At 44.2% G+C, this 25,636-nt stretch overlaps 1 protein-coding gene across 2 annotated transcripts in view; it reads right to left on the bottom strand.

Moving 5' to 3' along the window:
- Nucleotides 1-25,636, bottom strand: part of LOC144688602 (docking protein 5-like) — a 510,185-nt gene that overhangs the window by 26,395 nt on the left and 458,154 nt on the right. Inside the window, exon 7 of one of the 2 annotated variants that reach the window (XM_078555371.1) lies at nucleotides 8,682-8,802. The exons of the other annotated variant lie outside the window; for it this stretch is intronic. Within the exon in view, the coding sequence (XP_078411497.1) occupies nucleotides 8,682-8,802 (121 nt within the window). The remainder of the gene's footprint in view (nucleotides 1-8,681; nucleotides 8,803-25,636) is intronic. 2 annotated transcript variants of the gene reach the window in all.

Below are 25,636 nucleotides of genomic sequence, written 5' to 3'. Positions count from 1 at the left end.
CCAGTTTCAATGCCCAGTACCTCCACGTACTTGTTTATTTAAGGATTCACAGGTCCCCCTTAACTTCAAGGATTTCTAATCCCACAAGAGATCTCACCTTATTACGAGATTTCAGATGAGCCCCCAAATTGTTATGATCCGAGCTGATGTTACTATTGGACAAGTCAGATCCCAGAGTGGAACCTGGCTTGTTAGATACTAACTTTTATTCTTTTTTAGTTTAGAAATGTGGAGGGCAGCTACTGAACACAGTGACAAGAGTCTAACAGAAGAATAAAACATTTAATTAACAATGAAAGCTATGTTTCACTAGACAAAATAGTTAGAAAGATTTCAATACAAACACAAGTAAATGAGTCAAATTACACGACTCCTTCAACCTAACTATACCTCTACAAATACTTATAAATTCATAAAGATAACACAATTTGCAATATCTATATGAAACTCTAATATGCATAGTAAGTATGGTGTACATGTAAACTAATGGGCGAACAGTGGTCAGCTACAACACACTCCAAAAATCAAGTGACAGATACCACCCAAAGCAGATGCTATGGATTTCTCATCAACCCCTCCCAGACAGGTGTTACACCGTGAACCAACCGGTCTCACTGAAACTCTTTATCACAAATCTTTCCAATCTCCATGCTCGAAGAACTCGCTTTGGAATTTTCTCCCAAACAACACTTTCTCTCGGACATCTTCAACAAGCATCCACCTCCAGGGTTTCACTTCCCCTGGCTCTCTGCGTGCATTCAAGCTGCACCTTCCATGCACATTCCCAGATATTCGGCTGTGCCAAGAAGGACATCACTGCTCCAAAGGCTCGTAGTAAGAAGTTACCAACCTTCAGCTACCTCTTCAGATATTCTGGCTTCTCTCAAACCTACCTTGTTCCAAGTCTGTTCCCTACAGCTCTGTCTCTTTAATTTGGAGCCTTTTCCTCTGCTTCTCACTCTCAACTTCACTTAACAGGATCACTTTCAGATTCCTGTCCTTGGCCCTTAACTTGACTGTCTTCCTGGGACCTCTTTCTATCCCACTCCCTGGCTTTACTTTCTTCTTTTCTTTGGGACCTGCTCTCTGCAGCTCCCATCCTGCCTCTTCTGGCACTTTCTGTGAAACCGTGTTCTCTTCTAGGTGACCTGACCTTCTTTTCACGCTGTTTCACTTTCTTCTTTTTCTCCCCTTCTGCATGGGTACGCAGAAGCAGTTTTCAGCTAAAAGCAAGAAGAGAAACAAACTGCGCATGTGCAGTCTTTTCAGGGCCGGCACATGTGCACATACTGTTTGCGCCCAATCTCCATTTTAAAAAGTGAGTTTTTTTCATTTTGGATTTGTCACAAAACTCTTACTTTTCCTGACTCTGTTTAAAAAAAAATTATTTGCAGGGTCTTCTGATGCCTCTGGTGGTCACTTTAAGAGCCACTCTAGGCTGGAGAAGATGCCTGCACAAGCTCTGGCTAATTATGCTAGGGCCGCTCTGCTTCTGACATTACAATCTTGGCCCAACCTGGACAAAAAAGGAAGGTGAGGGTGGCTGCTCTTTACACCAAACCAGCATTTGACCGAGTGTGGCATCAAGGAGTTGAAACAAGGTTAAAGTCATTGGGAATCAGGGGAAACCTCTCCACTTTTTGGAATCATATCTAGCACAAAGGAAAATAATTGTGGTTGTTGGAGGTCAATCATCTCAGTCCCAGGACATCACTCAGTGTAGTGTCCTAGGTCCAACCATTTTTAGCAGTTTTATCATTCGGTCAGAAGTGGGGATGTTCACTAATGATTGCATAGAGTATAATACCATTCACAACTCTTCGGATATTGAAGTAGTCCATGCCTTGATACAGCAAGACCTGGACAACATACAGGCTGGAGCTTATATGTGGGAATTAACACTCACAGCACACAAGCACCAGACAATGATCATCTTCAATAAGGGATAACCTAATCACCTTCTCTCGAGGTTCAGTGGCATAACCATTGCTGAAGTCAAAGTCTGGAGGTTACCATTGACCAGAAACTTAACTGGACTAGCCATATAAATAATGTGGCTACAAGAGCAGGTCAGGGACTGGGAATGGGAATTTTGTGTTGAGTAACTCGTGACTAACCAAAGCCGATCCACCATCTACAAGGAACAAGTCAGGAGTGTGATGGACAACTCTCCACTTGCCTGTATGAGTGCAGCTTCAACAATACTCAAGAAGCTCGACACCATCCAGGACAAAGCAGCCCGCTTGATTGACACCACATCCACAAATATTCACTCCCTCCATCACCGACGCAGAATGGCAGCAATGTGTACCAAGAACAAGAATAGAATAGTGGTAATGTTACTGGACCAGTGATCCAGATGCCTGGGCTAACGCTGGAGACATGAGCAAAAATACCACCACTACAGCTGAGGGAATTTAAATTCAATTAAATTATAAAATCTGGAGTAAAAAAGCTAGTCTCAGTGATGATGATCATGAAACTACTGGATTATCATAAAAACCCATCTGGTTACGAATGTCTTTTCTGGAAGGAAATCTGCTGTCCTTACCTGGTCTGCCCCATAAGTGATTCCAGACCCACAGCAAGGTGGCTGACTCTTAACTGCCCTCTGGAATAGCCTAGCAACACACACTGTTGTATAAAATCACTGTAGAAAAGTCAAATAAGATTAATATCGGATGGCCCACCTGGCATGGACTTGGGCACCTGAAATGACAAAGGCTCACCCTGCCCAGTCAATCCTGAAAAGTTCTCCTCACTTGCATCAGCAAAGTGATGGAAGGTGTCATTGACAGCTCTATCAAGCAGCACTTACACAGCAATAATCTGCTCACCAATGGACAGTTTGAGGTCTGCCTGGCTAAGGGAGTGGTGCGGGAAAGAGGGGTTCCATTTCGTGGGGCACTGGCATCAGTATTGGAACAGGAGGGATCTGTACCGTTGGGACGGTCTCCACCTGAACCGATCTGGGACCAATGTTCCAGCAAAAAGGGTAAATAGGGTGGTCAACAGGACTTTGAACTAGAAAGTGGGGGGGAAGGGAAGAGTAAAACTCCAAGAAGTATGACTAATGGGACACAAAGCAGCAGGTTAGTGTATGGGGGGATGAATTCAACTTCATGGAAAATTATGAAAAAACTGAAAAGAAAGGAGAGCCCAGGAGAGGCTATTAAATTCTCCAGAACGCAAAATAGGACAGAGTGTTTGGAAAGAGCTAGGAATCTAACTTCAAGCACATCAGATAAAGGGACGACAATGAGAAAGGGGACGGGAAATACAGGACTGAAGGTGTTGTATCTGAATGCACGCAGTATACGTAATAAGGTAAATGAGCTTGTGGCGCAGATTGAAATTGGCAGGTATGATGTGGTGAGCATCATGGAGACATGGCTGCAAGGGGATCAGGACTGGGAGCTAAATATCCAAGGGTATACATCCTATCGAAAAGATAGGCAGGTTGGCAGAGGGGGTGGGGTTGGTTTGTTAGTAAGAAATGAAATTAAATCAATAGCAAGAAACAACGTGTGGTCTGATGATGTAGAATCTGTGTGGGTAGAGTTGAGGAATCGCAAAGGTAAAAAAACCATAATGGGAGTTATGTACAGGCCTCCGAACAGTAGTCAGGATGTGGGGCACAAGATACACCAGGAGATAGAAAAGGCGTGTAAGAAAGGCAAGGTTACAGTGATCATGGGGGATTTCAATATGCAGGTAGACTGGGAAAATCAGGTTGGTAGTGGATCCCAAGAAAAGGAATTTGTGGAATGTCTACGAGATGACTTTTTGGAGCAGCTTGTGGTGGAGCCCACTAGGGAACAGGCAATTCTAGATTTAGTGATGTGTAATGAGGCAGATTTGATAAGGGAGCTTAAGGTGAAGGAACCCTTAGGAGGAAGTGACCATAATATGATAGAATTTACCCTGCAATTTGAGAGGAAAAAGCTGGAACCAGATGTAACGGTATTACAGTTGAATAAAGGCAACTGCAGAGGCATGAGGGAGGAGCTGGCCAGAATTGACTGGGAGATGAGCCTAGCGGGAAAGACAGTGGAACAGCAATGGCAGGAGTTTCTGTGAGTAATTTGGGAGACACAGCAAAAATTCATCCCTAGGAAGAAGAAGCATACTAAAGGGAGGATGAGGCAACCATGGCTGACAAGGGAAGTCAGGGACAGCATAAAAGCTAAAGAGAGAGCATACAATGCGGCAAGGAGCAGTGGGAAACCAGGGGATTGGGAAGCCTACAAAGACCAACAGAGGACAACTAAAAAAGAAATAAGGAGGGAGAAGATTAAATATGAGGGTAAACTAGCCAGTAATATAAAAGAAGATTGCAAGAGTTTTTTTAGATATATAAAGGGTAAGAGAGAGACAAAAGTGGACATTGGGCCGTTGGAAAATGACGCTGGAGAAGTAGTAGTGCGGAACAAAGAAATGGCGGAGGAACTGAATAGATATTTTGCGTCAGTCTTCACGGTAGAAGACACGAGGTAACATCCCCAAAATTCAAGAGAGTCGGGGGGCAGAGGTGAGTATGGTGGCTATTACCAAGGAGAAGGTGCTAGGAAAACTGAAAGGTCTGAAGGTGAATAAATCACCAGGACCAGATGGATTACACCCCAGAGTTCTGAAGGAGATAGCTGAAGAGATAGTGGAGGCGTTAGTAGTAATCTTTCAGGAATCATTGGAGTCAGGGAGGGTCTCAGAGGACTGGAAAATCGCTAATGTAACCCCCCTGTTTAAGAAGGGAGTGAGGCAAAAGACGTGAAATTACAGGCCGATTAGCCTGACCTCGGTCGTTGGTAAGATTTTAGAGTCCATTATTAAGGATGAGATTTCAGAATACTTGGAAGTGCATGGTAAAATAGGGCAAATTCAGCATAGTTTCATCAAGGGGAGGTCATGCCTGACAAATCTGTTAGAATTCTTTGAGGCGGTAACGAGCAGGTTAGACAAAGGAGAGCCAATGGATGTTATCTACTTGGAGTTCCAGAAGGCCTTTGACAAGGTGCCGCACAGGAGGTTGCTCAGTAAGATAAGAGCCCATGGTGTTAGAGGCAAGGTACTAGCATGGATAGAAGATTGGCTGTCTGGCAGGAGGCAGAGAGTGGGGATAAGGGGGTCCTTCTCAGGATGGCGGCCGGTGACTAATGGAGTTCCGCAGGGGTCAGTGTTGGGACCACAGCTTTTCACTTTATACATTAATGATTTAGATGAAGGAACTTAGGGCATTCTGGCTAAGTTTGCAAATGATACAAAGATAGGTGGAGGGACAGGTAGTATTGAGGAGGCGGGGAGGCTGCAGAAGGCTTTGGACTGGTTAGGAGAATGGGCAAAGAAGTGGCAGATGGAATACAAAGTGGGGAAGTGTGAGGTCATGCACTTTGGTGGGAAGAACAGAGGCATAGACTATTTTCTAAATGGGGAGAGAATTCAGAAATTTGGAGTGCAAAGGGACTTGGGAGTCCTAGTCCAGGATTCTCTTAAGGTTAACTTGCAGGTTGAATCGGTAATTAGGAAGGCAAGTGCAATGTTGGCATTTATTTCAAGAGGACTAGAATATAAAAGCAGGGATGTGCTGCTGAGGCTTTATAAGGCTCTGTTCAGACCACATTTAGAATATTGTGAGCAATTTTGGGCCCCATATCTCAGGAAGGATGTGCTGGCCCTGGAGAGGGTCCAGAGGAGGTTAACGAGAACGATCCCAGGAATGAAAGGCTTAATATATGAGGAACGTTTTAGGACTCTGGGTCTATACTCGATGGAGTTTAGGAGGATGAGGGGGGGATCTGATTGAAACTTACAGAATACTGAAAGGCCTGGATAGAGTGGATGTGGGGAAGATGTTTCTATTAGTAGGAGAGACTAGGACCCGAGGGCACAGCCTCAGAGTAAAGGGAAGACTTTTTAGAACAGAGATGAAGAGAAACTTCTTTAGCCAGAGAGTGGTGAATCTATGGAATTCATTGCCACAGAAGGCTGTGGAGGCCAGGTCATTGAGTGTATTTAAGACTGAGATAGATAGGTTCTTGATTGGTAAGGGGATCAAAGGTTATGGGGAGAAGGCGGGAGAATGGGGTTGAGAAACTTATCAGCCATGATTGAATGGCGGAGCAGACTCGATGGGCCAAATGGCCTAATTTCTGCTCCTATGTCTTATGGTCTTCTGGTCTTATTCGGTTCCAGACATGGGTAAAAGAACTGAATTCAAGAAGTGAGGCGAGATTGACTGCCCTTGACATCAAGGCAGCATTTGACTGAGTGTGGCATCAAGGAGGCCTAGCAAAACTGAAGTTAATGGGAATCAGAGGGAAAACTCTCTACTGGAATCATATCTAGCACAAAGAAAGATGTTTGTGGTTGCTTGAGATCAATCATGACAGCCCCACAACATCACTGCAAAAGTTCCTCAGGCCCAACCATCTTTAGCTATTCCATCAATGACCTTCCTTCCATCATAAGGTCAGAAGTGGGGATGTTCGCTGATAGTTGCTACTCTTCAGACACTGAAGCAGTCTGACAAGACCTGGACAACATTCAGACTTGGGGTGATAAGTGGCAATAACATTTGCACCACACACGTGCCAGGAGAGAATTTAACAATCTACCCTCAGTATTCAATAGCATTCAACACCCTTTAACTTTAGCATTGACCAAAAACTGAACTGGAGTAGCCATATCAATATTGTGCCTACAAGAGCAGGTCAGAGGCTAGGGATCCTGTGGCAAGTAACTCACTTCTGACTCCCCAAAGCTGGTCCACAATCTACAGTGCACAAATTAGGAGTATGATGGAATACTCTCCACTTGCCTGGATGAGTGCAGCTCCTTCTGTTTTGTAAGATGATGGCTTGCACCATGGTGGTCAACATGTGTTAAATATTGCCTGGTGTGGCTCAGGATCCCCACCGTGTCATGGCAATCTCTGTCACAGTTGCTGGAGAGGAAGACAGCGGCTAAAAAGGTGGATGCTTCGCTGGCCTCTGTTTTCTCTGGGCTCTCTTCTCGGTGAGCTAAACATTTTGTTTCAACTCGCAACTTACAATCCCTTTCCAAACAGTCAGCCTCCAGAGATCACATCCATCAGCAATTGTCTCCCAGTTGTCAGTTCAATGTCTGCCATCTTCATATCTCGCTTGCAGATGTCATTGTGGCAGAGGTCACGATCCAGCGGCCAGTTCACCAGACAGAGGTTCTTTGGGTATATATGGCCATCGTCCATCTGATGAATGTGGCCAAGGCAGCACAGCTCAGTGCAGCTCCAACAACATTGAAGAAGGTCAACACCATCCAGAGCAATGCAGTATGTTTAATTGGCACCCTATCCACCACCTTAAACATTCTCTCACTCCGTCACCGGCACAGAGTGGTAGCAGAGTGTACCATCTACTAGATGGAGCAACTTGCTCAGCCTCCTATGAAAGTACTTTCCATACCAGTAAAGTCTACTACCTAGAACCTAGAAGAACAAAAGTAGACTCATGGGAACACCACCTGCAAGTTCCCCTCTGAGTCACAAACTCTTGTGACTTTAACTAAATCACTGTCCCTTCATTGTTGCTGGGTCAGAATCCTAGAACTCCCTCCCTAACAATATGGTGGAGCACCTAGGTTCAAGGCAGTGGCTCACCATCATTTTCTTAAGTGCAATTAGGGATGGGCAATAAATGCAGGAGTTTCCAGTAATGCTCACATTCCATGAACAAATAAAGAAAATGTTTACACAAGTTTTAGAAACAAATATTGAACAATATCCAAATGAGGCCTAAGCAGTGAGTTGGCAAATCCCAGCTGAATTTAATAGTGGGTGCAGGATGTCCCCTTGCTAAATTTATCATTACACCCAATTTAGATCTATAAAGCAGGCATAGCAATGTTGAATTTTGATCATTATAAGTTTACACAAGCAGAAATCCCCATCTAAGAAACAAGAGAAGTAGAGTAGCATTTTTGCAGGTAGCGCTTGAAAAGTAAATAGCGCCAAAGAAATAGAATTGGTGAAAATATTTATCAATGAACCTTTATCTTTGTCAAACCTGTCACTCAACTTGTCAGATACTTGTCAGGAGTCCCATCTGCAGTTAACCCTCAACGTGCTACCTTAAAAACTATCAGATAATGTTCATGCTGATGGACATGTTTTAAAGATGGCAGCATGACACTGCAGAACAGACTAATGCACCAATTCAACCAATTAAGCTAAACCCGTGACCCCCTCCCGGCAAGCTGATGTGTTTACCTCAAAGAGTAAGGAACAGATATGGAGCTGATTAACCAAACACTATCTGGGAGTGTGGAAGATGAAGGGATTTTAGTTGATGCACTACCATTATTTTCTTGGAGCTGAGCATCAGGCTGAAGTTGCTGCAGTTTCCTTGTGGCAGACAGGCTATAATGCAAGCATTTTTGTGATGAGAACAAGAATCCTTAAATGTTAAGCAGTTCTCTAAAACATTCACAGCACGAGCCTTACAAACCACCGCTGGAAATTGCATAACCTCTAAATATACAATGCGAGAAAAAAGCAAAGCATATTCTATCATAAAGCATCAAGATCTGTAAATTTTGCTTCAATGATTGGCTGTAGATTTTCTCTCAACCCTTTGTATCAGATACCTTTAACCGCAACATATGCTAGTTTTCATTTTCCAATCTACCACAAATTTCCTTGTACCCACCTTCAAAAATGTGGAGCTGGTTTACACTGTGTTGTCTTGCAATGTGTTGCCAGTAGGCACTCCGAGGAAGAGGCATTATTGTGCCCAATGAGGCTGTTCTTTCATTCCCTTTGATCTGATGCTAGAAGAAAAGTATGTTGAAAGCCATAAATTTGAAGAAATTATACAATAACAACTTGAACTCAAGTGTCTTGTTCGTACCATTAAAACATTAATTTTACATCTGCGTTTGAAGTTTTAAAACAGATTAACCTGAGGTCATAAGAATAACATATAAACAAGATTACAACGATCACTTATGGTAAAGTCACTGCAAGTGAAGTAATTTGAATGGCACATACTATTGCTGAATTTTACACCTGCCCCGCCCCTTGCATAAAAGTCAGGGCTGAACCCACCTTTGCTTGGCTTACTCACCCTGTAGCCATTTAATGGCCGTCAGGCCTTTAATTAGCTCAAGACAGGATTTTCACCCATGTCAGAGAAGAAGTCCTGTCTCCGAGAGTTACCAGCTCTTGTTCCAATAGCACCACTGGGAACAGTGGCTACTGTTGGGACTACCCAAAGAGGTGCTGCTGATGGTGCCTGGACTTTCATGTAAGTCCCGGGTCTTGTCAGATGAAGGCTGGCAGGCCCCAGTGAGAGGTGTGGGGTGCAGGGATTAACTGGGCAGTGGGGGTAGGGGGGGTGAAGGGGAAACATGGAGGGCATTGGAAGAACCTGGAGGCGGGCCTCCGATGGACACAGGGTGCCTGAACAGGGGACACCGACCCCCAGCTCAGCCACAAGGCCACCAGGCACTTGACACCGGCCTCCCCTGTCATAGCCATTAGTTGGCCATTTAAGGGCCTCAATTGGTCAGGGGAAAGTGGGCTGCCTAATGCTACCCTGCAATGAGTAAAATACCCACAGGGACAGATAGGCAATGAGCATGGCACAGCTGCTATGGCACCCCATTTTATGCCTCTCCCCGCCAATCTGTCCCTGACAGGGCAGCAACCCTATAAATACTCATAGCATCTCAAACCAACATCCCTTCAGGGTTACACACACACCTGACTTCTTTTAAAGTAAGTGAAATGAATGCCTCAGTCGTTGCCTTCTTGAATGACCTATCTTATAGTCCTTTATAAAAGTGAAAGGGTACATGAAATTCGGTGACAAATGAGAAATGGAGCATATTTCTCATCTAATGGAAAATTCTGTTAGAGTGAATCTCTTGAGATATTTGACTTATTCTGCAGGCTGACACCTCTTTGAGGCTGAATAAATATCCAAATAGATTTTGAAAGTGCTATGCTGTTAAATATATTTCACAGTCTTGTGGCAACAAAAATACCACTAACAGACATGGAATAAATTCTACTCATTTTATGGGACACAATGAGCCATGGAATCTTAAGCAGCTCTCTAATTAATATTAAAATGAAAGGTTATCTTCTCAGTAGTTTATGTGGTTGAAACCCCTGGCTCTCAATTAGTACAAAATGAGTTCAGGTCATAGAACTGCCACATCAGTTAAATGCTCTTCCTTCCAGTTGGGCCTGTTTCATTCGATTTCACTGGTTTAATAAATGTAGTTCCATGTTAATAGTAATGCATTCCAGCTGCTGGGGCTGACGGGTGGGTAGTAATCTTTTGCAAAATAAACTTGCCTGATATTTTAAACATAAAACAAGTCTAATGGATTCTTTATTGCTTTCAAATATTGGAACAAAATCTTCTGCAGATGCAAGATAAATTGAATAAAGCAATTACCAGACACCCTTTACTGTTCATTTCCCAGGTATGTTACTGAAACATTACAACAATGTTAGGACATTGATAGGCGTTCATATGTATGGGGAGCTGAAAGCTACAAATGAGAACCAAAATAATTTGGGGTATGGTGGTCAGAAATGATCCAAAACTATAACAAAGGACCTCATGGGAATATGAATAAATGGGCTTGTAGATAGTATAATAGGAAATAATGGAGCCTTTGATAAACATTTTAAAACCAAAACAATTGTTAAATGGAGCCGAACATTTCACGATCAAGTTAAATCTAATATTTTTTCATTTGTTCATGGGATGTGGACATCGCTGGCTCGGCCAACATTTATTGCCCATCCCTAATTGCCCTCGAGAAGGTAGTGGTGAGCTGCCTCCTTGAACCGCTGCAGTTTATGTGCTGTAGGTACAGCCACAGTGCTGATAGGAAGGGAGTTCCAGGATTTTGACACAGCAACAGCGATATATTTCTAAATCAGGATGGTGAGTGGCTTGGAGGAGAAATTGCAGGTGGTGGTGTTCCCGTGCATCTGCTGCCCTTGTTCTTCTAGATGGTAGTGGTCATGGGTTTGGAAGGTGCCGTCTAAGACGGCTTGATGAGGTCCTGCAGTGCATCTTGTAGATGGAATGCATTGCTGCCACTGTGTGTCAATGGTGGAGGGAGTGAATGTTTGTGGAAGGGGCTGCTTTGTCCTGGTTAGTGTCAAGCTTCTTGAGTGCCGTTGGAGCTGCATTCGTCCAGGCAAGTGGAGAGTATTCCATCACACTCCTGACTTGTGCCCTGTAGATGGTGGACAGGCTTTGGGGAGTCAGGAGGTGAGTTACTTGCCGCAGGATTCCCAGCCTCCGACCTATTCTTGTAACCACAGTATTTATATGGCTAGTCCAGTTCAGTTTCTGGTCAATGGTATCCCCCACGATGATGATAGTGGGGATTCAGTGATGGTAATGCCATTGAATTTCAAGGAGCGATGGTAAGATTCTCTTTTGTTGGAGATGGTCATTGTCTGGCACTTGTGTGGCGTGAATGTTACTTGCCACTTGTCAGACAAAGCCTGGATATTGTCCAAGTCTTGCTGCAGTTGGACATGAACTGCTTCAGTGTCTGAAGAGTCACGAATGGTGCTGAACATTGTGCAATCTGGACTGCAGGGGTTCAAGAAGGCAGGTCACCACCAACTTCTGAAGGACAATTAGGGATGGACAATAAATGCTGGTCCAGCCAGCGATGCCCATGTTCCATGAATGAATTTTTAAAAAATCAGCAAACATCCCCACTTCTGACCTCATGATGGAAGGAAGGTCAATGATGAAGCAGTTGAAGATGGTTGGGCCCAGGACACTACCCTGAGGAACTCCTGCAGTGATGCCCTGGAACTGAAATGATTGACCTCCAACAACCACAGCCATCTTCCTTTGTGGTAGGTATGATTCCATAGAGAGTTTTCCCCCTGATTCCCATTGACTCCAGTTTTGCTAGGGCTCATTGATGTCACACTCGGTCAAATGCTGCCTTGATGTCAAGGGCAGTCACTCTCAGCTCATCTCGGGATTTCAGCTCTTTTGTCCATGTTTGAACCAAGGCTATAATGAGGTCAGGAGCTGAGTGGCCCTGGTGGAACCCAAACTGAATATCAGTAAGCAATGGATGATAATTGTGGGGTGGTAATGCTTTGGTAGAGTTTTAGTTTATGAAATAATAATGGAAGAGAGAATGTAGGTGTACAGGATGGAATGGAGGTGTACCACACAATAGTTAGAGACATCCATTGAAAAGGAATTAGGCTTGAACAACTCAAGATGGGTAAATTATCTGGTAATCAATTTGAATAGATAAAAGGGAACATAGTAACTGAGGGACATATGGGCATTATCAGAAGGTGGCTTTCAAAGAAGATGTCTCAAGGAAGCTTGATACAAAGAAAAAATCAGCTGTATGAGGAAATGTAGCAATGTGGATGGAAAGTTTGCAACAGATTGAAAACAAAGGGCAGAATTTTCTGCCTGTCGGGTGGGTGAAGAGGCTAATTAAGGCCCGCCCAGCGTGAATTGTGGCTCCCAAGGACAGCGGGAGTGGGTGGGCGGCGGCGGGACTGCAATGACTGCCGGGTCCAATGGCGACCCGGCGGCCTGTTTAAAAAAGCTGCTGCAGCCTTTCAAAGGCTGTCAAACATGGCTACTGCAAGGGCTCCCCAGAGAGCTGCTGGTGAGCAGGCCAGGCAGGGGGGTAGTGCAGGGGGGCACTTTGCCCCTCGTTTTTCGGACGATTGCCTTGCTGCCTTCCTCGAGGAGGTGGCAGCACAGCGGGAGGTCCTCGTACCCCAAGACGGGAGGAGGAGGCCCCCCCACATGACCAAATGTGCCTGGGAGGAGGTTGCAGAGATCGTGAGCTCCCACAACGTGGTGCGACGCACCTGGATCCAGTGCTGCAAGCGCTTCAACATCCTGTTGCGCTCGGGAAGGGCGAGTACCATGGTGGCATTGGTCATTTAGCCCAGCAGGTAGGCTTTCTCCGTTGGCGGCACCCCTCCCACCACCAAAGTCTGAGTGTAGCGACTTCATTGAATCATTGACGGCATGTGTCCTTCGCTGGGTGGGCCAGCAGATATTGCCCATGCCTAGGTCACCCTGAAAGGGTGGTGATGGATTGGTTCTGCACCGGCAGCATGTTGACTGTTTTGGGAGCAACCTGGAGGAGCTGCACCTAGGCGCAGTGCTGGAACTCCAGGACATGTCAAAGTCAGGATGATGACATGCTGGGAGGGGAGCTTAAAGGTGGCGTGGCACCGATTGATCTGTTGCCCTCTGCGCTCCACGTGCTTGTGCCTCCTTGCTATGGAAGGTTAGACTGTGTGGTACCTAATGTGATGTGGACAGCATTTGGCCAAGTGGTGGGAGGTGTGGAGGGGGAACAGGCCTTGCACCTTTGTGTGAGGCAGCAGTGGGGTGAGGAGGCACTGGAGCCCTGATATGTCCCACAGTGGTTGGGGTGGGCCGGCGCGAAGAGAATCCAGGTACAAGAAACACTAATCAATGCTCTTCTCTGCTTTTCAGGAGAAGAATGCACATAATGCTGCCAAGCGAGTGAGGACTGGCAGAGGGCCGTCCCACGTGGCAATGCTTACCCGGTTCGAGCAGGAGGCCCTAGATCTGGAGAGGCGCCATGCACCCAGGTCCACTGGTGTCGGTGAGGCTGGGTGCCATGGACAGGTATGTTTGCCCAGCAGTGAGGTCACCATTGTTTTCCCAACAGCCATGGCAGTGCTGAATGGTCAGTGATTGAAGTTTGCAACATGGCTTGACCTTTGCTTATGGAAGGATAAGCACATAATGATCCGGGGGACAAGGGTGCACATTGACATTGTCTTCACATTAACTAATCTAATGTCCTTATTCTTCCTTTCAGTATCAGCGGAGCAGGGCAGGGAGGAGGCGGCACAGGGGCCGCCTCTCACACCTGAGGGCCCTGAAGTCTCTGACCCACCAGCGTCACACCATCTCTGCCAGGCAGGCACCAGCGCAGATACTAGCACCTCGGTGGGAATTAGATCATCGGCCAGTGTCCCGGGACAAAGCGTGAGTGCTGACGTGAGGAGCTGGCGGAGACAGAGAGTGCCCATGGCGGCAGCAGTCGGAGCTCAGTTGGTGGCTGATGATGTGCCTCTGGAGTCATCCGCGACACAGAAAACATAGGAAATGTGGCTGGGTGTGCAGGAGCATCTGGTGGAGACACATGAAGCTATGCTTGGCTTGGCCTCCGTGATGGAGGAGTCCACGCGGACTATCGCCGATGCAATGAGCCTCATGTCCAAGCGCCATGCCTCCTCCATGGAGGGAGTGGTGACTCTCGTGGAGAGGCTCCTCCAGGAGACCAATCAGGGCTTCCTGGAAATGCGCTCAGACCAGCAAGCCCTCACATCAGCATTGACCTCAGCTGGTCAGTGCAAGTGTGGGAGATGGTCTGGGCACCAAGTTTCCCAGCTCGATGCCCATCCATCCATGGTGAGCAAGGAGGTCCAAACCACCTCACGTCGGCACAGCAGCTGCCTGTCATCTCTGTGGTCTCCTCTCAGGGCGCTCCGGATGAGGGCAGCAGCTCTTCCGCCCCTCTGCCAGTGACTGTTGCATCCGATGAGGCTGTGACGACTGGGGAGATGCCAGCTGTGAAACTGGCCGCTCCCTCCCAGGCGGGGCCAGCACAGGGTCCAAGGGCCAGAGGACGGCCGCCAAGATCATCGAGGCCAACAGAACAGCAGAGTGAGCAGGCTGTCTCAGATGCCAATGCCAGTGAGGGGACAGCGCCAAGACATAGCACCTGAAAGCATAAACATAAGGCATCTTAGGCACACCATGGGTTTATCACTGGTGCTTTTGTGTTGGCCCGCAATGAGGCCTTTATGAGTCGGTGTGATGTTTAACACCATTGTCCTTTTGTTTTCTTAAGTTCCTTTTGTTATACCATTAAATTCAGGCATGTCACCATGGCTGAGGGTGCTTCTTTTCTTCTGCAGGGGGATGGTTACCAATAATGTTATGAGTGATTTGTGTGACATTCAGCTTTATTGACAAGGCCCTTAGTTAATGTTCCTATCCAGGCAGATTTAGCATTCAGGAATCGAGTGTGGAGTCTGCAACCCAGGCTTGCCCTGGTGGTCCATATGTGGTGTGCTAGCTGAAGGTTCGTTGGATTAAAGTGTCCCGGGTGTCCCTGCTTCCCTGGAGTATGCCCGGATCAGCAGTTCCCTGTGCGTGCTCATCCTCAGATTCACTGGACTCATCGTGTGCAGCCGCAGCCACTGCATCTACATCTTCATCGTGAGGTGTCAGCTGTGGCTCAGTTCATAGCACCCTCACCTTTGAGTCAGAAGGTTGTGGGTTCATGTCCCACTCCAGGACTTTGAACAAAAAAAAAAGTCAAGAACTGCGAATGTACTCGAAAGAGTTACATCTTCATCATCCACAGCGTCCCTCCTTTCCAGCGCAAGATACCACTATCACTGACACACAATCAGGGGGGTACTGGAGTGCACCCCCTGAACAGTCCAGGCATTGGAAGCGCACTAAGAGACCGATGGCTCTCTCTACCACAGCTCTTGTGGAGCTGTTGCTCCTATTATACCACTGCTCAGCATCAGCTCTTGGATGGTGGAGAGGCGTCATGAGCCACCTTCTGAGGGGATAGCCCTTGTCACCCAGCAGCCATCCATCCAGCCGGGCTGGAGCACTGAAGAACCCCGGCACCTGGGAGTGTCTGAGGATGTAGGTGTTGTGGGAGCTGCCTGGGTACCTTGCACAGACTTGTAGAATCAGCATCCTATGATCACACACTATCTGCAAGTTCATGAAGTGGAAGTCCTTCCTGTTGACGAAGGCACCGGGCTCACCTGCTGGTGCCTTGATGGCCACATGTGTACAGTCTATTGCACCCTGGACGCGGGGGAAGCCAGCAATGGCCGCAAAGCCTCTGGCTCGCTGTGTCTGGCTGGCCTGGTCCCAGTGCTAGTGCATGAAGGTCAATGCACGCCAAAACAGAGCGTCTGTAACCTGCTTGACACAAGTGTGCACAGCTGATTGGGAGACACCGCAAAGAAAACCCACTGACCCCTGGAAGAAGCCAGAGGCTTAGAAGTTGAGGGCAGCTGTGACCTTTAAAACCACTGGCATGGGGTGTCCTCCCACACAGTTAGCGGAGATCTCAGGCCCAATCATCTGACAGATATAGTTGACTGTCTCCCTTGAGAGCAGAGCCTCCTTCGGCACTGCACCTCAGACACATTGAGGTAGCTGCTTCGCTGCCTGTATACCTTGGCAGCCTTGAACTACCCCTTGGCCCTGCACCCCTTGTGCCTGCATCTGTCCTCCCAAAGCTGGCTCCCCTGGAGGCTGATTGTGCACTCCTGGCCTCCTAGCCCTCCCTTCCACCTCAGAGGAGGTGCCTCCAGTGAAAAGTTCAACTCCCATTCCCAGGCTAAGGGAAGGCTCCCTGAAACCTGCAGGCCCCAAAACGATTCTTCACTGCAGAGTGCTAACCTGAAGGTTGTGAGTCCAGTCCAAGCAGCTGGTATGCATTTTGAAGTATTTCAGCTGACACAGGCAAGTATCAGTTACTTTCCAAATTAAATATTTGACAGAGCACACTCGCGACCCCAGTGAGCCCTCTTATCCCGCCCGTGGATGAGGTTAATACAAATGTGTCCTACCCGCCTGCCGAGGTTGCGACCATGTGACGACCCAAAGATCGCACGAGACCTGAAATATTGCCGTCAATTGGTGTCTCAAGGGCCTTAAGTGACCCCTTAATTAAGGGCGGGCGCACATCGGAGATCATCATGCGCCCGCCCACCGAAATATCGCGATGGCACACGGTGACGTCGGGACGCTCGCCCGACGTCACCACGTGTCATTTTACGTGTCGGCATGTGGGTCGCACCCCCGCACGCCAACAGGAAAATTCTGCCCAAAGAGTTGGGTCAGTGGGTGTTTAGATTGCAGAAAGGTTGGAAAGCACCCACTGGTCAATGCTGGGTCTAGTTTTGTTCCCATCGCATAGGGAGCATGAAAAAGAAATTTACTGCTGACACAAAAGATTTTGCAAACAGTGAGGAGCTCTCAGCAGGACATACGCAGGTTATCAGAATGGGCTGATAAGGGCAAATACAATCTAATTGAGAAATATGAGGTAATGCATTTTGGAACGAAAAATGAGAGAATGAGAATATACATTCAATGACAAAACAGTCATGGTATGGACAAGCAGAGGAACCTTAAGTGTTGAATACATAATTACTTGAACATGAAAGTACGAATAGATAAAACAACAAAGTAAAACAGCTTTTTGGTTCGCAATTCGAGGCAGAGTACAGAAATAGTGTTAAATTTGCACATGGCAATGGTTTAGCCACAAACAGCTCTGCAGTTTTGGGTGCCTCATTGCAGGAAGAATCTTAATCCATAAAAAGTATACAGTGAAAATTCACAAGGTAATTATAAATAACGACCCATTTTAATTAATCCACCTAAAATGACCTTCAAGTCTCCTCCCCACCTGTAACATCAAATTGATTCTTAAAATGATTCCAGGCTTCTTGGCTCCATTTTCAGGAGTCCATTTCATGCATTGAGGATTTTTTGTATGAAGTAGAAGTTCCTGACATCAGTCCTGACTTTGTGGTTTATCTGCCACAAGGAATTATTTAGGGAGAGACCATTTAAAGAAAACATGCATAATCATTTGAATCAGTGGAAGATATACAATTATGGACAAAGATCAGCATAGTGGTATTAGTTGTAGATTGCCTTAGCAAAATACTGGCATTGTCATCCGAATGACCTCCTCTGTACTGTGAAATTTTGTATGCTTGAGATAATAAATTACAGCAGTAATGGCAATTATTAAAGATACCTGATCTGTCTGTAGTGCGTTCATGATATACACTAAAGGATTTAAGAAAGAAAAAGAAAGTAATATTTATGAAGATAGCAGTGACCCAAGATGTAACTAAATGCAGGTCAATATTTTGCCCTTCCACAAAAGGTATCAGTCTCTCGTTTCTAGTTTTACTGCCTTGTAAAAATACATTTGGTTCTTAGTGTGTATCAACAAAGCACACTGAAACACTGGTGTATTTTATTCAGTTTATAATCTGGTTATTTTATATATTTAATGCTATTTTCTGGGCTTTAGCTTTCTATATTATTTGGTAGATGCCATTTATTTGATGACCAGCTCTTCATCCTTTGTCAATGCTACTTTATAACTGCTCACTAGGGATGCACGAGAGCTGCAAAGGTTACATTTATATTCAGCTCAAAATGATTTCTTTCGTAATTAATGAACTACTCATGAAATTGCAGTTGAACACAAGATTCCTGAAAATACTATTTTGTCAACAATAATGAAAAATGTGCAGCCAATAACAATGCAACTATTAAAATGTTTTAAATGTTAAACTATTTACATGTTTCTCAAGCACATAACAAAATGTGAAAGCAAATTGTCAGTGAGGCCACAAAGTGTGTGGACTTTGCAGAAATAGGCAGAATGATAATTGAGAAAAATATGATTTACAGAATGATTACCATATGCTGGTGACAGCGAAGTGCAAGGAGATTTTTTGGTGAACAAACATGGCCTTCAAATATGCAAAAGAGGTGCAAGTCTGGTGTCATGATGTTCAAGAATCGATCTGACCTCAATTGCTAAAGGGAGTGGCCAGATAAGGAATTGCTTGAGGAGTTATTTTAGTGAAAATGTGAAAACAAGCGTTATGTGGGTACTATGCTAATAAAACATGCCCATTTGAAAGCGTTGATTTAGTCTGCAATTTTGGGGCTAATTGCTAATTACCATGATTTAAACATGTCTGCAGGTGTTAAAACAGATATCTGAAAGTTTAAAATTCAAGTGCTGTTTAGAAGCAATTTTTGTGGAGCTGTATATGTTGCCTCCATGCACCCACTTCTACTAAAGGTGTGGAGTGTGCTGGCTGGCAGATAATTGAGTATTTCAGAATGGCTCAGGAACAGAGGAAAAGGGTTCATAGGCTCTTGGGCTTGGCACTATGGATCCTGGTGGAGGAGGTCCAGAGCAGGAGGGATGTCCAATACCTACAGGGGGGAGGATCGCACCTTGTTCTCATGTCCCTCTCTCTTACAAAAGTTGGCCTCATGCCCTCCTCCCATTTCTCCTGCAGACCAAGGGGCACTCCTTAAGAAATTGTGTGCAGGACCAAACATTCCTTTTGTCATGATGACTCCTAAAAAGGCTCCAATTAGGTAGAGTTGCACAGCACTCACTCTTGTTATGATCCCAACTGAGATTACCCATGGACAAGCCTGATCCCAGAGTGGAACCTAGATCCTTATTTTTATTTGTTTGTTCAGATATGTGGAGAGTAGCTACAGAACAGAGTCACAGGAGTCAGCTGATGAACTTTTAACAAAATAATAAAACATTTATTCCACAAGAAAAGATTAACTATACTACAATACTCAATCACTCACACCTATACCTTTACAGATACATACAGATTTGTAACAATAACACAAGTTACCAAAGCTATCTTATACTTTAATGTTCACAGTAAACACACAGTCCATGTAAACCAATAGGCACCCTGTGGTCAGACACACCACACTCTGAAACCAAGTGCTAACTCAACCAGATGCTATGGGTCTCTCCTCAACTCCCCCCAAATGTCTGTCACACTATGAGCCAACCAGTCTCACTGAACTCCGTCTTTCACACAAGGCTTTCCAATCTCCACTCTCCAAGAACTCGCCTTGGAATCTTATCCTAAACCGATTCTTTCTCTCAGACGCCTTCTGCAATGGTTCACCTCCAGGGTTTCAAACTCTCCTTCTGATGTTCCTCTCCCCTGGGTTACCACATACATTCAAGCTGTCTTCCATGCACTCTCTCTCACTGACTCAGTCGCCAACAGTACACCATTGTTTCACATGCCCATAGCAGAGTTACAGACCTTCAGCCATCTCTTTGGACCCTCTTGCCTCTTACAGTTCTCACTTTAAATCTGCTTTGTGCAGCTTTTGTCTCTTTAAATCTGAAGCTTGGAGCCTTTCTCTCTGCCCCTTACTCTTAACTTCAGTTAACAGGACCCTTGTCCAGGTTCCTGTCCTTCCTTTGACTAGAATGATTGCTTGGGACTTTTGCCGGTTCCACTCCCCTGGATTTTGGGGTCTTTTCTTTAGCTTGGGATTGGCCATTTGCCCCCTTTGCTCCTGTTTCTCCTGGCAGCTACTTTTAAAACCAACTGAACTCAAACAGCTTCCAAAATCAAACTGCTGTTTCTAGCTTTTATATCTGTGTCTTTGGGAGGGACCTGTCCCTCTGGACCCCTGTTGCTAAACAATCATCAAATTCTTCAACTCTTATTTGTTTACCTTAGCTGCAACAGTTATAAAAACCTCATTATAAATGCAGGCACCTTTTAAAAGTGAAGCTAAAACTCAATTTGACCTCTCTTCACACACAAATACAAATTACAAAATACAAATACAAAAATACAAATCGAACTTAAACTTTAAAGCTAAAATTAATTTCTAACACCTACAAATACTTATATAACTTACTTAAACTATCTCTATTTCCTAACACTCTCTTTAGGTGAAGTCGTCTTAAAATTTCCAGAATTAATGTTGATAGAGTGTTGGTGAAGGTTTGACAAAGAGCCACAGAAGTGTAGTGTATCTCCTCTTCAAAACTCCAGCAGCAATTAAATAGTGAAAGCTGAGAACAGATTTAAGTAGCACACCAAAAGGCCAGCAAGGATTGTGTATTCCTGTTCAATCGTAGTTGAAGCACTAGCCACAAAAATGCCATGCAGCCTTATTAATGGGTGCCAGCAAGAAATTTAACTCTCAATCAGAACCTTAACACTCCTCTAGGTGGCTGTTCCTAGCACGTATTTCAATTCGATTACCAGGATGGAGTCTTATGCTAAGTGTGGACTAAACCAATGCTCAAGGCTCCATCTTGGCCACCTAAAGTATCCAGGGAAAATTGCTCCCCTTAATTCAAAGAGCATAACATTTATGCTTGAATAGTTCTGTGAAGCAAAATGACACACAACAACTTTCAATTATGTAGCTCAGTTAACATAGTAAAAATGTTCCAGGGTGCTTCACAGGAGAGTTATCTAAAAAGGAAAAGCCACATAAAGGGATATCAGAATATCTAAAGATTGGTCAAAGCAGTTGGCTCAATGTCCAAATCATATGTGGACATGACGGAAAATAATAAATACTTCTAGAAATTACAGAAAAATATTTGCAAGCAAATGTTAGCAAGTAATGTTTTGGGCATGAAAATAATAGTTATTTAAGTTACAATTATCCACCTTGTGATGAGAAAGATATTTCAGTATGCTGTAGGAAGAAAAATCTGAGAGTCGCATCACTGTGTTGCACTCCTCATTGCTTTTACATTTGAAACTTAACAAAAGGGTTCAGCATGGAACACATGTTAGCTCATTAGAAATTAATCACTTTGGACTGGAGTTTCGACCAGTAATTTGCCTGAAATTGGTTAAACCATGTAAAGGATTGAAGCATTATAAGAGTAAAGTTAATTTCAATGTAATTTGAGTTTCAGCATGCTTTACACTGGTTTAAAAAATATTGCACTGGAAGCCATCTTCACTCAGAAAACTGGCCACAACTGAGCCTCACTAGTTTCTGCAAATTGTGATCTTTCAAGGAGGCTCTTCAAATTAAGGTGCTTTCTTAATTTAGAAGTTTTTAAATATTAAAAATATTTTATAATAGTCTGACTAGTAAATGGTCAGTACAGCTTTTTAAAGTCATTTTCAGTAATTTAAAATCAGAGAGATGATAGACGAGACACTTACTAAAAATGCTTTTTTAAAATTTTCAGCTGTATTATTGAAACTTCATGAGATTACCACGCTTAAATACAACAATACATATTTTTCTTAATGGAAAAAAACAATCAAGTTTCATTATGCTGCCCAATTGTTGTGGTTTATGCCTCAGAGATATGCAGAGATGATACACTCCAGCTTCTGTGTGTGTAAAACGAGAGTTTCATTCAATGCTTTAAAATGTCTGCTCTCTCATCTTTACAGCAGCTTGCCTCAGGTTTGTGTCTTTTTCTATGTCACCACACCCAGGCTTAACTAATCATACAAAGAAAACAGATAACAGATACACATAATCAAACACCAAACAACTGAACAACTGAATACTACACGAATTATGGGAGTTCATTGAAACATTGTGTTCATTGGTGTTCACAAGTAACATGGACGACTTGGGTATAGAAATCAGGCAGAAGGACTGTGATATAAGTAAAGAAATTAGCATAGAAAGGGAGGAGGTTCTAAATGGTCTGGCAGGCTTAAAAGTAGATAAATCTCCAGGCCCAAATGAAATGTATCCCAGGCTGTTGAGTGAGGCAAGGGAGGAGATAGCAGGGGCGCTGGCAATAATTTTCAATACCTCTCTGGCCACAGGAGTGGTGCCAGAGGACTAGAGGACAGCCAATGTGGTACCGTTATTCAAGAAGGGAGGAAGGAATAAACCAGGGAACTACAGGCCAGTCAGTCTAACCTCAGTGGTGGGGAAACTATTGGAAGCAATTCTGAGGGACAAAATTAATCTACACTTGGAGAGGCAGGGATTAATCAAGGACAGTCAGCATGGTTTTGTTAAGGGGAGGTCATGTCTGACCAATTTGATTGAATTTTTTGAAGAGGTGGCCAGGTGTGTAGATGAGGTGTGCATTTGAGGTAGTCTACTTGGACTTCAGCAAGGCTTTTGATAAGGTCCTGCATGGGAGACTGATAACGAAGGTAAGAGCCCATGGGATCCAAGTCAATTTGGCAAATTGGATCCAGAATTGGCTGAGTGGCAGGAAGCAGAGGGTGATGGTTGAGGGGTGTTTTTGTGACTGGATGCCTGTGTCCAGTAAGGTTCCACAGGGATCGGTGTTGGGTCCCTTGCTGTTTGTGGTATATATAAACGATTTAGACTTGAATGTAGGAGGGATGATCAGTAAGTTCGCAGATGACACGAAAATTGGTGGGACGGTAAATAGTGAGGAGGATAGCCTTAGATTACAGGAGGATATAGACGGGCTGGTCATATGGGCTAATCAGCAGCAAATGGAATTTGATCTGGATAAGTGTGAGGTGATGCACTTGGGCAGGACAAACAAGGCATGGGAATACAGAATGAATGGTAGGACCCTGGGAAGTACCGAGGATCAGATGGATCTTTGTGTGCATGTCCACTGGTCCCTTAAGGTAGCAGGACAGGTAGATAAGGTGGTTAAGAAGGCATATGGAATACTTGCCTTTATTAGCTGAGGCTTAGAATATAAGAGCAGGGAGGCTATGCTGGAACTGTATAAAACGCTGGTTAGGTCACAGCTAGATCATTGCGTGCAGTTCTGGAATCCGCATTATAGGAAGGGTGTGATTACACTAGAGACAGTGCAGAGGAGATTTACCAGAATGTTGCCTGGGCTGGAGAGTTTTAGTTATGAGAAGAGATTGGATAGACTAGGGTAATTTACCCTGGAGCAGAGTAGATTGAGGGGGGACATGATTAAGGTGTATAAAATTATGAGGGGCATAGATAGGATAGACAGCAAGTAACTTTTCCCCTTGGTGGAGGGATCAATAACCAGAATAAACCATAGATTTAAGGTAAGGGGCAGGAGGTTTAGAGGGAATGTGAGGAAGAATGTTTTCACCCAGATGGTGGTGGGAATCTGAAACTCACTGCCTGAAAGGGTGGTAGATGCAGAAACCCTCATAACATTTAAGGAGTATTTGGATGTGCACTTGCGATGCCATGGCATACAAGGCTATGGGCCTAGTGCTGGAAAATGGGATTAGAATAGTTAGGTACTTGTTTGACTGGTGCAGACTTGATGGGCTGAAGGGCCTTTTTCTGTGCTGTAGACATCTATGACTCATTTACATTTGCAATTATGCAAATGAATTTGAGCAAAAACTTTAATCGTAACCTCATTTTGGAAAAACAACTTAAGCGGGAGGTGGTGGCATAGTGGCATTCTTACTGGACTAGTATTCCAGAGACCCAGGGTAATGCTCTGGGGACTCACATTCAAATTCCACCATGGCAGATGGTGAAATTTGAATCCAATATAAATCTGGAATTGATGATGACCACAAAACCATTACCGATTGCCATAAAAACCCATCTAGTTCACTAATGCCCTCTTGGGAAGCAAATCTGCCATCCTTACCTGGTCTGGCATATGTGTAACCCCAGACCCACAGCAATGTGGTTGACTCTTAAATGCCCTCTCAATGAGGGCAATTAGGGATAGCCAGTGATGCTGACACCCCATGAACAAATAAACAAACCAGATTGTTGACTGTGCCCAATTGGAAAGTCTACCATTCTCATGACAAAGCCATAGCTGATTTATAATGAAGCATAACACCCACAAAAATTCCTAAACTGCAAAATATATCTTCTGCACCTTGCAGAAATAATTGCCATTAACTGGATAACTAGCAGAAGAATCCAAGAAATAAACCACCAGAGACAAAAATGCTTCATTTTTGTCACAGGTCCTACACTTCAGCAGAACAGTCATTGTTCAAAAGGAGTTGTACATTGAGAACCAATATACACAAATATTGTATGCTGGTGTTAATTTTTATTAATAGACTGACTATTCCAAGAATAGCACAAAAATATGAAATGAATTTGAACAAAAACTTGAACCATAATTTGACTTTGGATAAACAATGCAAGTTCCCGTACAACCTACACCCAGATCACCAAATGTGACTGAAGTGGAAACTTTACCATCTACATGATGAAACCATCGCTAATTTATTTATATAGTGAAAACTAGACATATTTTAAAAGAATATTTTCATCATCTTATATTTGGTCGATTCCGATTAAACAAGTATGCTACTAAAAGGGTTCAATAATTATTCCCAGAGCTGTGATAGATACAGATAAAATCCTAGTTAACAGAGATGAATATGTCTGGATAAATCCTCTCTAATCTGGATTAAGGTTCAGACATTTGCAGACATTGGGCATCAATTATTTTTTGCACAGCTTCTAGTTTCAGAGCTGTGAGATCTAGATAATGTTCTTCAATAAAGCAGCTAGAAAGTGTCAGGCAAAGCCTAAAGTCATCTGGGGGTCCAATCTGATTAAATTCATATTTATCTGAATGCAGAGCAAAGCTTTTGGGCCAAGTCAACAGGTTACAGACAATATTGTAAGAAAGTGCAATTTCAAAATGTACAATTCCTGAGACCACAATAGGCAAGGAACTGCAGAAAAAAGCCAAATGTATTTTGACTGTAATTATGATTCTTCCATATCTCTCAAGTACCAAATGAATCCCAAGCACATTGTTAATCCAATTATGGAGTGTGGAATAATGGCGCTGACTGGATCAATGAACTTTGAGAAAAATGTCAAAACTCCCTGCAAAGTCTTACAATATCTCAACAAGAAACATACATGAATCCCACTAAGCTCTTACATGTTAGGCTTCTGTGAGGCAAAAACACCAGCATAGACCTGTTATGCCAAATGGCCTGTTTCTGTCCTAAGTACTATATAAATTGCTTGCATTTTCTCACTATAATATGACTGCAACAAAAGACACACCTCAGTATCTAACAGAAAACAGTAGT

The sequence above is a fragment of the Cetorhinus maximus genome, chromosome 13 (assembly GCF_964194155.1).
Source record: "Cetorhinus maximus chromosome 13, sCetMax3.hap1.1, whole genome shotgun sequence".
In the NCBI taxonomy this organism is placed as follows: domain Eukaryota; kingdom Metazoa; phylum Chordata; class Chondrichthyes; order Lamniformes; family Cetorhinidae; genus Cetorhinus; species Cetorhinus maximus.
The sequence above is the reverse complement of the archived record's forward strand: the minus strand, read 5'-3'. Positions and strand labels throughout refer to the sequence as shown.